The 10157-nt window shown below is 41.1% G+C and overlaps 1 protein-coding gene across 1 annotated transcript in view; it reads right to left on the bottom strand.

The window, feature by feature from the left end:
* Positions 1 to 10157, bottom strand: part of SLC2A9 (solute carrier family 2 member 9) — a 183988-nt gene that overhangs the window by 10791 nt on the left and 163040 nt on the right. The window contains 1 exon segment of the mRNA XM_017871794.1: positions 918 to 1045. Coding sequence (XP_017727283.1) covers positions 918 to 1045 — 128 coding nt within the window.

Raw genomic sequence — 10157 nt, 5'->3', positions numbered from 1 at the left:
CATTCTAACTGGTGTGAGATGGTATCTCATTGTGGTTTTGATTTGCATTTCTCTGATGGCCAGTGATGATGAGCGTTTTTTCATGTGTCTGTTGGCTGTAAATGTCTTCTTTTGAGAAGTGTCTGTTCATTTCCTTTGCCCACTTTTTGATGGGTTTGTTTGATTTTTTCTTGTAAATTTGTTTAAGTTCTTTGTAGATTCTGGATATTAGCCCTTTGTCAGATGGGTAGATTGCAAAAATTTTCTCCCATTCTGTAGGTTGCCTGTTCACGCTGATGGTAGTTTCTTTTGCTGTGCAGAAGCTCTTTAGTTTAATTAGAGCCCATTTCTCAATTTGGGCTTCTGTTGCCATTGCTTTTGGTATTTTAGACATGAAGTCCCTGCCCATGCCTATGTCCTGAATGGTATTGCCTAGGTTTTCTTCTGGGGTTTTTATGGTTTTAGGTCTGATATTTAACTCTTTAATACATCTTGAATTAATTTTTGTATAAGGTATAAGGAAGGGATCCAGTTTCAGCTTTCTACATATGGCTAGCCAGTTTTCCCAGGACCCTTTATTAAATAGGGAATCCTTTCCCCATTTCTTGTTTTTGTCAGGTTTGTCAAAGATCAGATGGTTGTAGATGTGTGGTATCATTTCTGAGGGCTCTGTTCTATTCCATTGGTCTATATGTCTGTTTTGATACCAGTACCATGCTGTTTTGTTTGGTTACTGTAGCCTTGTAGTATAGTCCTAAGCCAAAAGAACAAAGCTGCAGGCATCATGCTGCCTGAAGCATAGTTTCTTCCTTCCTTAGGAAAATAGCATGAGTTTCCAGTTGAAAGGAGAGAGATCAACCTCTGCTCTATGAATCACCCCTCAAGGGCTGCAGAATCAAAGGGAACCCCATGGGCAAAAGACTCCTTTTCAGTCATACCTGAATGAATGGGAAGAGGAGCCCAACAGCAAAGTTGGAGAGCCAGTTGACGGTGCCTGAGATGATGGAGGCAGCTGGCCGCTGAGATTGCTAGAAGAACTCACCAGTCAAGATGAATGGGATGCCACCTGCAATGTGTGAGCCAGGACATGGAATTAATCAATCTGAGGAGGTCATGCCTCCAGCATCCATCTCCATCTGCCACACTTTAAAGCCCCGTCCCTGCCACTTGACTGGATGTGTAGTGAGCCCCAGTTTCTGAGTCGCCCTGGTGACTTAGTGTTAGTGCAGACATCATTGACATTGGGGTGGGACAAGTCTTTATTTTGAGAGACTGTCCTGTGCAATTGCAGGGCATTTATTAACCTTTACTTTCTGATGCCAGGAGAGCCTCCAGTCACCACCACAACCCAAGCTGCCCCCGCCACACATTTCCAAACTCACATGTGGTCTGAGGTCTATACCCTTCTATTCCTCCATATCCTGTTCAGTAAGACCAGCGATCGCACCCTTTGCCCAGACCAGGACCTGGGGCTCAGCATAACTGCTGGGATCCCACTTGAACCTCCCCATCTCCAACTGGAGTCACCACTCTGCCAATAAGATCTACACCTGGGTGTTTCTCAGACAAGACAGAGTGGACAATGGACAGGAAATCCCTCAGGGACTTTTACCAAACTCTAGAGAGACAATGAACACAATTTGGAAATTACTAGGATGGAGCCATTCATTGTGTCAACATCCAACAATTATTTATGTGCTGGGACTGTTCCAACGTTGAGGTCAAAAGCAGCATGTCCTTGCTTTCATGGGGAACCCTTGTCTGCTGGGATGATTTGTTCATTAAAATGGTAGTGAGCCCAGGAATGGAAAACCAAACCTCATATGTTCTCACTCGTAAGTGAGAGCTAAGCTACAAGGATGCAAAGGCATAAGAATGATACAACTGGGGCCAGGCACGGTGGTTCACGCCTGTCATCCCAGCACTTTGGGAGGCAGAGGCCGGTGGATTACATGAGGTCAGGAGTTTGAGACCAGCCTGACTAACATGGTGAAACCCCGTCTCTACTAAGAATACAAAAATTAGCTGGGCATGGTGGTGCATGCTTGTAATCCCAGCTACTCGGGAGGCTGAGGCAGGAGAATCGTTTGAACCCTGAAGGTGGAGGTTGCAGTGAGCCCAGATCATGCATATTGCATACCAGCCTGAGGTATAAAACACTACAAATTGGGTGAATGTATACTGCTTGGGTGATGGGTGCATCAAAATCTCAGAAATTGCCACTAAAGAACTTATTCATGTAACCAAACACCACCTGTTCCCCCCACCCCGCCAAAAAAACCTATGGAAATAAAAAAATAAAAATAAAAAAGGGGAGTGAGCAAATGAACAAATAAATATAAATACAAAATGTGATAAGCATTCTGGAGGCGATGCACTGTCTATTTTGATACTGGGTGGAGAAGGATGCCCTGCGGAGGAGATGGTGGAGATGTGGATTGAAGAAGGAGAGGTGGCTCCTGAAGATCTGCAGAAGATCATGCTGGGTGGAGAAAGGGGCTGGCAGAGGTTCTACAGGCAAAAGGATTGGGCCAAGGTCTACAATAGGGGCCAATCTGTCCAGACTCCTGAAGGAGGCAGAGGAATGGGGTGAGGTAGCAAATGTGAGCAGGGGCAATGAAGCAGCCTCTTGTAGATCATGGAGAGGGATTTGCAGTTGAAGAAAACTACTTTGGGCTACTAGGCAGCAGTTGAGGTGATCAATTTGCATTTCACAGAGGTCACTGCTGTTTGAAGAAAAGCCTGGAGGGTGTAGGAGTGGATGCAGGGGGCTGTCGGGGCAGTCCGGGAAGGAGGCAATGGTTGTTTAGGAGGGCTCAGATAATGGCAGGTGAGATTAAAGGAAGGGACTGAATTCAGAGACAATTGCCCCATCAAGGTAAAGCTTTCAAGGTAAGCATTGCACACACACAATCACTTAGCAAGCTGACCCAACCAAGTAACCCAGGGTGACAAAGACACAAAGCCAGGGCCAACTCAAGTCTGAATCTCTCCAGACCTTTCACCGTTATCACTCTGCTATGTTGCCAGCAAGGCTTGCACTCCATCAAATCAAAAATGACTTGGAGTGGACCGTCCCCTCACCTCCCACTATGCTGTGAGCCCCCCTGAGCAGGCACTATCTCCATTTGCCTGGCATTTCCCACAGAGTAGATACTCCATCAATATTTACTTACATAAGTTAAATGCTCAAAAGTTGATTTTGATAAGATTTGATATGCTGTTCACTACAAAAATATTAGACTCTATATCTTAAAGGTATCTATTGAACTGTGTGAGAACAATGGTTACACACTGAAATGTAATGAAACCAGCCTTTGGTTCTGCAGAATATTTCACTGTCAGAAAGTGTTTGTGTCACACACTCAGTTGGTCCTGCAGCTAACACCACTGGGAATCAGTTTACAGCAATCCTGAAACCTGAACAGGGTTAGGTGATGGTGTTTTGCTTTCTGTGACTTTCCCAGGTGTGCTTCTGGAAGCACCTGTGGATAACTCAGTACTTCTGATGCTGGTACGATGGAATGTGGTACATCAATGTACAATGCAGTAGAACACTGACAAATTGCCTCCCAGTACATCTCTTTGTTTCTTCAGGGTTTAAGGCCATGACTTGTTCTTTGGTTAAGGTTCCTGTTCCTAGCACAGTGCTGAACACACACCAGGTGCTCTGTAAGTGTTTGCACAGGACTGATGAAAGAACAAATGATTAGGATGCCAGGGAATTCATGGTACATTGATATCAGATCCTCTCTTTCACTAGGCCTTCAGACCAAGCCCTAAGCAACCATGAGGAGCCTGCACAGCGCCATCGTGCACAGGTGTTTTCATTCCCGTTATTTCCCTTGATCTTCACAACCAGAGAAGGTGGTAAAGCACAGTGGACTAGAGGTTGAGCTTTGGTGTTAGTAAGAACAGGTTTAAGTGCTGCCTCATCTAAATCTTTCTAGAATTGAATTCTCTCACCTGTAAATTGATGATAGTAGGAGCTTACTACTGGGGGTATTTGTGAGCATGAAATGAACTACAAAATGCAAACAGTTAGTATAAGTATTGCACACAAAGGGCACTCCATAGGTGTTAGATACCATAATAATAATAATAATAATCAAGACTCCTCTGCATTATATCCCCCATTTTATGATGAGTTAGCTGAAGCTTAGAGAAGAAGAGTGATATATGCAAGGTTTCTTAGCAAGAAGTGATGGTGATGAAGAAGATGATGACGGTAGTGATGATGATGATGGTGCTTCCGCAGCTGCTGGTGAAGATGATGATGAGAACTGTGACAGGCATTATGAAGAGCACTTTACAAGGTCTCTACAAGGAGAACTACAAACCACTGCTCAAAGAAATCAGAGATGGCACAAACAAATGGAAAAACATTTCATGCTCATTGATAAGAAGATTTAATATTGTTAAAATGGCCCTACTGCCCACAGCAATTTATGAACTCAATGCTATTTCCATTAAACTACCATTGACATTCTTCACAGAACCAGAAAAAAACTATTTTAAAATTCATATGGAACCAAAAAAGAGCCCAAATAGCCAAGACAATGCTAAGCAAAAAGAAGAAAGCTGGGGGTATCACACTACCTGACTTAAAACTATATTACAGAGTTATAGTAACCAAAACAGCATGGTACTGGTATAAGAACAGATACATAGACCAATGGAACCAGATAGAGAACCCAGAAATAAGACTGTGCACCTACAACTATCTGATCTTTGACACACCTGACAAAAACAAGCAGTGGGGACAGGACTCTATTCAATAAATGTTGTTGGGATAAATGGCTAGCCATTTGCAGAAGATTGAAACTGGACTCCCCCCTTACACTATATACAAAAATACACTCAAGATGGATTAAATACTTAACTGCAAAACCCAAAACTATAAAATCCCTGGAAGACAACCTAGGCAATACCATTCGGCAAATAGGCACAGGCAAAGATTTCATGATAAGAACATGAAAAGCAATTGCAACAAAGCAAAAATTGACAAATGGGATCTAATTAAACTAAAGAGCTTTTGCACAACAAAAGAAATGATCAACAAAGTAAACAGACAACCTATAGAATGGGAGAAAATTTTTGCAAACTACGAATCTGACAAAGATCCAGCATCTATATGAAACTTAAACAAATTTACAAGAATAAAACCCATTAAAAAGCAGGCAAAGGACATGAACACTTTTCTAAAGATGATGTACATGTGATCAAAAAACATATGAAGAAAAGCTCAATATCACTGATCATTAGAGAAATGTAAATCAAAACCACAATGAGATACCATCTCACAACAGTCATAATACCTATTATTAAAAACTCAAAAAATAACAGATACTGACAGGGTTGTGGAGAAAAAGGAACATTTATACATTGTTGGTGGGAGTGTAAATTAGTTCAACCATTATGGAAGACAGTGTGGCCATTCCTCAAAGACCTAAAGACAGAACTACTATTTGACCCAGCAATCCCGTTACTGGGTATATACCCAAAAGAATACAAATACAAAGATACATGCATATGTATGTTCATTGCAGCATTATTCACAATAGGAAAGACATGGAATCAACCTAGATGCCCATCAATGATAGACTGGATAAAGAAAATGTGGTACATATATACCATGGAATATTATACAGCCATAAAAAAGAATGAGATCATGTCCTTTGCAGGGATCTGGATGGAGCTGGAGGCCATTATCCTTAGCAAACTAAATGCAGGAACAGAAAACCAAATATTACATTTTCTCACTTATAAGTGGGAGCTAAATGATGAGAATGAATGGACACATAGAGGGGAATAACACACATTGGGGCCTTTTGGAGGGTGGGAGAACAGAGACGATCAGGAAAAATATTAATAAAAGTGGGTACTAGGCTTGGTACCTGGGTGATGAAATAATCTGCATAACAAACCCTTATGAAACCCATTTACCTATGTAACAAACCTGCACATGTACCCCTGACCTTAAAAATAAAAGTTTAAAAAGATACTATATATTATTTCATTGAATTATCACTATGATATGATAGTTACTGCTATTATTTTTCCATTTAATATATAAAGAAACTGAGGCTTGTGGAAGTTAAGTAATTTTTTCAAGAGCACATCACCAGTAGGCTGCAAACTCAGTTACTCTGGGTAACTCCACAGCATGAGTTTTAATTACTCCCTTGCACCCCAAGCAAGTCTAAGACACTAACAAAACTTAAAATACTTGAAAAGAACTTAGCTATCTTCATACTTTGTCTGAATGCTCTCCCAAACCCTGCAATTCATTTGTCTCTCTTACTGAAGGCATTGGTGGCCTGATTTCCTAAGAGTCTCTCAAGGTCTCTTTCTTCCAATCCAAGGTAAAATGAGAAAGAATGGGGCTTGATAAAGAAACAGAATGAATTTCAAGCAGGTCTTCTTTTATTTTTATTTTGTTTTTCAAAATGAAAATAGTGTTATTGTTTTTTTCTGATTTTCACAAATAATATTTGCTCATGTAAAATAATTTTAAAAGCATGCAACATGACAAAGTATAAAAGGAAACAAAATTACGCCTAAGCATTCCACCTAGAGATGATCTCCACTTGTATTTTGGTATTTAGCTTTGATGTTAAATGTTCTGTGAAGAAGATTGGGACTACTTGGGATATTTGTCTTTTAGGTGTTTGTCTTTTCTACCCAGAGCCCTGAGGAAATTGTTCATCTTTGAAATTCATTAGCTTAACTATGATGTTTTTGGTTGTATTAGTCCATTTTCACACTGCTATAAAGACATATCTGACACTGAGTCATTTATAAAGAATAAAGATTTAATTGACCCAGAGTTCTGAATGGCTGGGGAGGCCTCAGGAAACTTACAATCATGGAGGAAGGCAAAGGAAAGAAAGATACATCCTACCACGTCAAAGGAGGACAAAGAGAGAGGGAGAGAGAGCAGGGGAAACTTCCACTTTGAAACCATCAGATCTTGTGAGAACTCCCTTTCTATCACAAGAACAGCATGGTGGAACCACTCCCATGATTCAATCACCTCCCACCAAGTCCCTCCCCTGACATGTGGGGATTACAATTCGAGATGAGATTTGGTTGGGGACACAGAACCAAACTATATTACTGGTGTTGATTTTTTTTTTGTAGAACATAGCATATCCCTTTGAGCTGCAGATCCACTCTTCTTTTACTTCTTATGTTATACCTTTGAAAATGTCTTATTTTCTACATGTTGGATTCTTTGCTTCAGAGACACCAATTATCCTTGTGTTGGATCAGCTTTGTTTCCCTTTCCTATTGGCCATCTCTTGAGTGACTTTGTTCTCTTGTTTTCTGCATAGATATTGTATGCTCTGGGAAATCTCTCTTTTCCCTCTTCTCTCCCTTTCTTTCCTTTCTTCTTTGTCCTAGTTTCCCAGGTTGGCTCTTTCCCTGTGCATTGTCCTCCATTTCTCTTATCCTTATTGGAGTGAGCAACGTTGTCCAGATTTCCACCTCCTGTGATATGGTGGAAGACCCATCTTTGACACCTTGCCTTTTTATCTTCTAGTTTATCTTGGCTTTCACACCACGGTTTGAGATCTGAGTACTATCTTTCAGTAAGTTTTCAATAAATTGTGGGAAAATGTGGCAGGGGCGGGGTGAGTAGAAAAATTGATTAGGGCTGTCAGCAGCCCTTTATGGAGGATCTGGGTTCTTCTCTCTCTCTTCTTAGATCTTGTAAAGTGACATACACCGGAACCCATTCCATGTGGTCAGGGGCATATTCTACTCCAGTGGCCTTTAACTGGTTTCCTCAAATTAGGACATAGTCTTAGGAAGTTGCAATCCTCAGGACCCTTTGAGAGGGCTGTTTGGGGGGAAGGTATCTTCTTGATCTTTCTCTGCAATTGCTGACTCATCTGCTCACTCTGTCTCCCCCATAAAATCAAGGTGGTAGCGAGAGTTCTTAGAGTTTATAAAATCTCCTTCTCTAGTCAGTGCTATTTTCTAAAGAGTGGAGACAGAATCTCCTATGCTAGAACTATCCTTTATTGGCTGCAAGTTTTTCTAGGTATGTGACATATTTCTTTGTTTGGTTACTGCTGGCCTTTTTTTTTTTTTCAATCTGCGTGAAGGTTTGCTTTGTTGGTATTGTCATTGTTTTTTAATGACTCTTTTCCTGCTCATTTTCTTAGGTATTTGCAGGAAGAAGTTTCTGTAACAAGTCTATGACCATATTTACCTAAAATCCCTTGATTATTAGCTTTTCAAAGGTAAGTTATTGGTATTTCTTGTGGTAGGTGTGTAGGTGCTGCTCATCTGAAAATTATATGCTTCAAAATTAAAGAGCAGGTAAAAACAATCCCTTCTTATAAAGGATTTTGCCAAGAGAGTGCCTTCTCTAAAATTCTGTGTTTGGGACTTTTACTTTTGTGGACATTTTTATTCATAAAAATACTTGGCACACCTTATCTCATCAAATCTTTCTTCATGACCAAACTATGAATTATAAATTGTAATTACAGATGAGGAAACTGAAATTTCAGGAAATAGAGGGCCTTGCCCAACTACTAGTCCTGCTTGTGACTGGAAGAGATAGGACATGAAGTTAGGTCTTCTGACCATGTCCTTTTGACGGCACCTCTCATTTCAAAAGAACAGAAAGATGGGGAAGGTGTCATGTCTGTATCCAATGTGCTTGTATAGGGTCCTCTTCATATCACAGTACTCAATATATGTTGCCCAACAGTCCAATATAGCTTAAACTTTGAAAATTAGCCCCAAATAATTATGTATGTGGGTCCACTCATCTTGTTATCTTATTAGAGTCTTCTTTGCTATCTTGTTTGAGTATCCTATTCTGGATTGCCCCAGAAGCAGACCCTGAGAAGGAGTTTATGTGCCAGTTGATCCCAGGAAATGCAGGGAAGAGTGCAGGGAAGTGAAGGAGGTAGATAAGGGGTATGTTATTAGCAGCACCACCATGGGCAGCCACATCTTAACCCAACTGAGACCCTTGAGAAACTGTGGAAAACACATCTCAGAGTTACCCAATCTGAGGGATAAGAGGGCTGGGTTATCTATCCACCATGTCCCATCAGTCACTGATTGAGTGCTACACTTTGAGCAGTGCTTTTGGCCGGCCACAATGTGGGCTGAGAGGGCTGGGGAAGTCTTCAGGCAAAAAGCCACATACGGGAGCAGTTGTAGGTCGGTCCGGGAATCACAAAAGGGTGTGGACAACGGGATTTGGGGAAGGTAACAAGAATCCTTGCTACTGCCATCTATTCCTTAGGTGTTTAACTTCTCAGTGACTATTGCAATAATCAGGTAGCCATTACTAATAACAACAGTGATGAAAATCTTTATATTATATACACCTAAGTACTCGTTTCAGGAGTTGGGGTATAACACTAGGGTTAAGAACATGGGGTGGAGGTCCCACACTCTAATTAGGAGTGTGGAGTGGGGGTCTTACCTTAAAGTTAGGGGCCTGAGGTGAGGGTGTAACACTATAGTTAGGGGCCTGGGTGGGGGTCTGATACTATAGTTTGGAGCATGCTGCTTCAATCAGAACATCTGGGTTAGAGTCTTGGTTCTGTCACTTGCAGGCTCTGTGTGACCTTGGGCACATTAGTTCACCTTTCCAGCTCGAATTTCCTCCTCTGTAAAGCACGGACAATGGAACTGATTTCATGGGGTCATTGCAAAGCTTAAAGGACCTAATACAGATAATACACTTTGAATTGTGTCTGAGGTGTGATGAACACTCAATAGCTTTTAATGATGATGATTCTAATTATTCAGAAGAAGCATGTTCCAGGAGAATATTAATCCTGTGATCCGAGTAAGCTTTCTGGCTCCTGGATCCCATGGACACTGAACCACACTGGTTGACTAATTGTTTTTCCTGAGCGGTTGGTCTGCCCGCCAATTTGCTTTGGCAGAAAAGGGCTTTCCCAATAACATATAGTTGCTCTTGCCTTAGTAGCACATACATTGTGGAAAAGGAAACCAGATTTGAATCCATGCATTTGAGGCACAGAATCCTAGGATACTGCCTAGGACTCCAGGTAAAATAAAAACTCTTATTTTACAGATTAGGAAAATGAGGCTCAGAGAAGGAAATGTATTTGCTCAAGGTCATAAAACTTGGTGGAAGAGCCAGATTTAGTAAAAAAAAAAAAAAAAAAAAAAAA

This window comes from Rhinopithecus bieti, unplaced genomic scaffold (assembly GCF_001698545.2).
Source record: "Rhinopithecus bieti isolate Rb0 unplaced genomic scaffold, ASM169854v2 scaffold_865, whole genome shotgun sequence".
Taxonomy (NCBI): domain Eukaryota; kingdom Metazoa; phylum Chordata; class Mammalia; order Primates; family Cercopithecidae; genus Rhinopithecus; species Rhinopithecus bieti.
The sequence above is the reverse complement of the archived record's forward strand: the minus strand, read 5'-3'. Positions and strand labels throughout refer to the sequence as shown.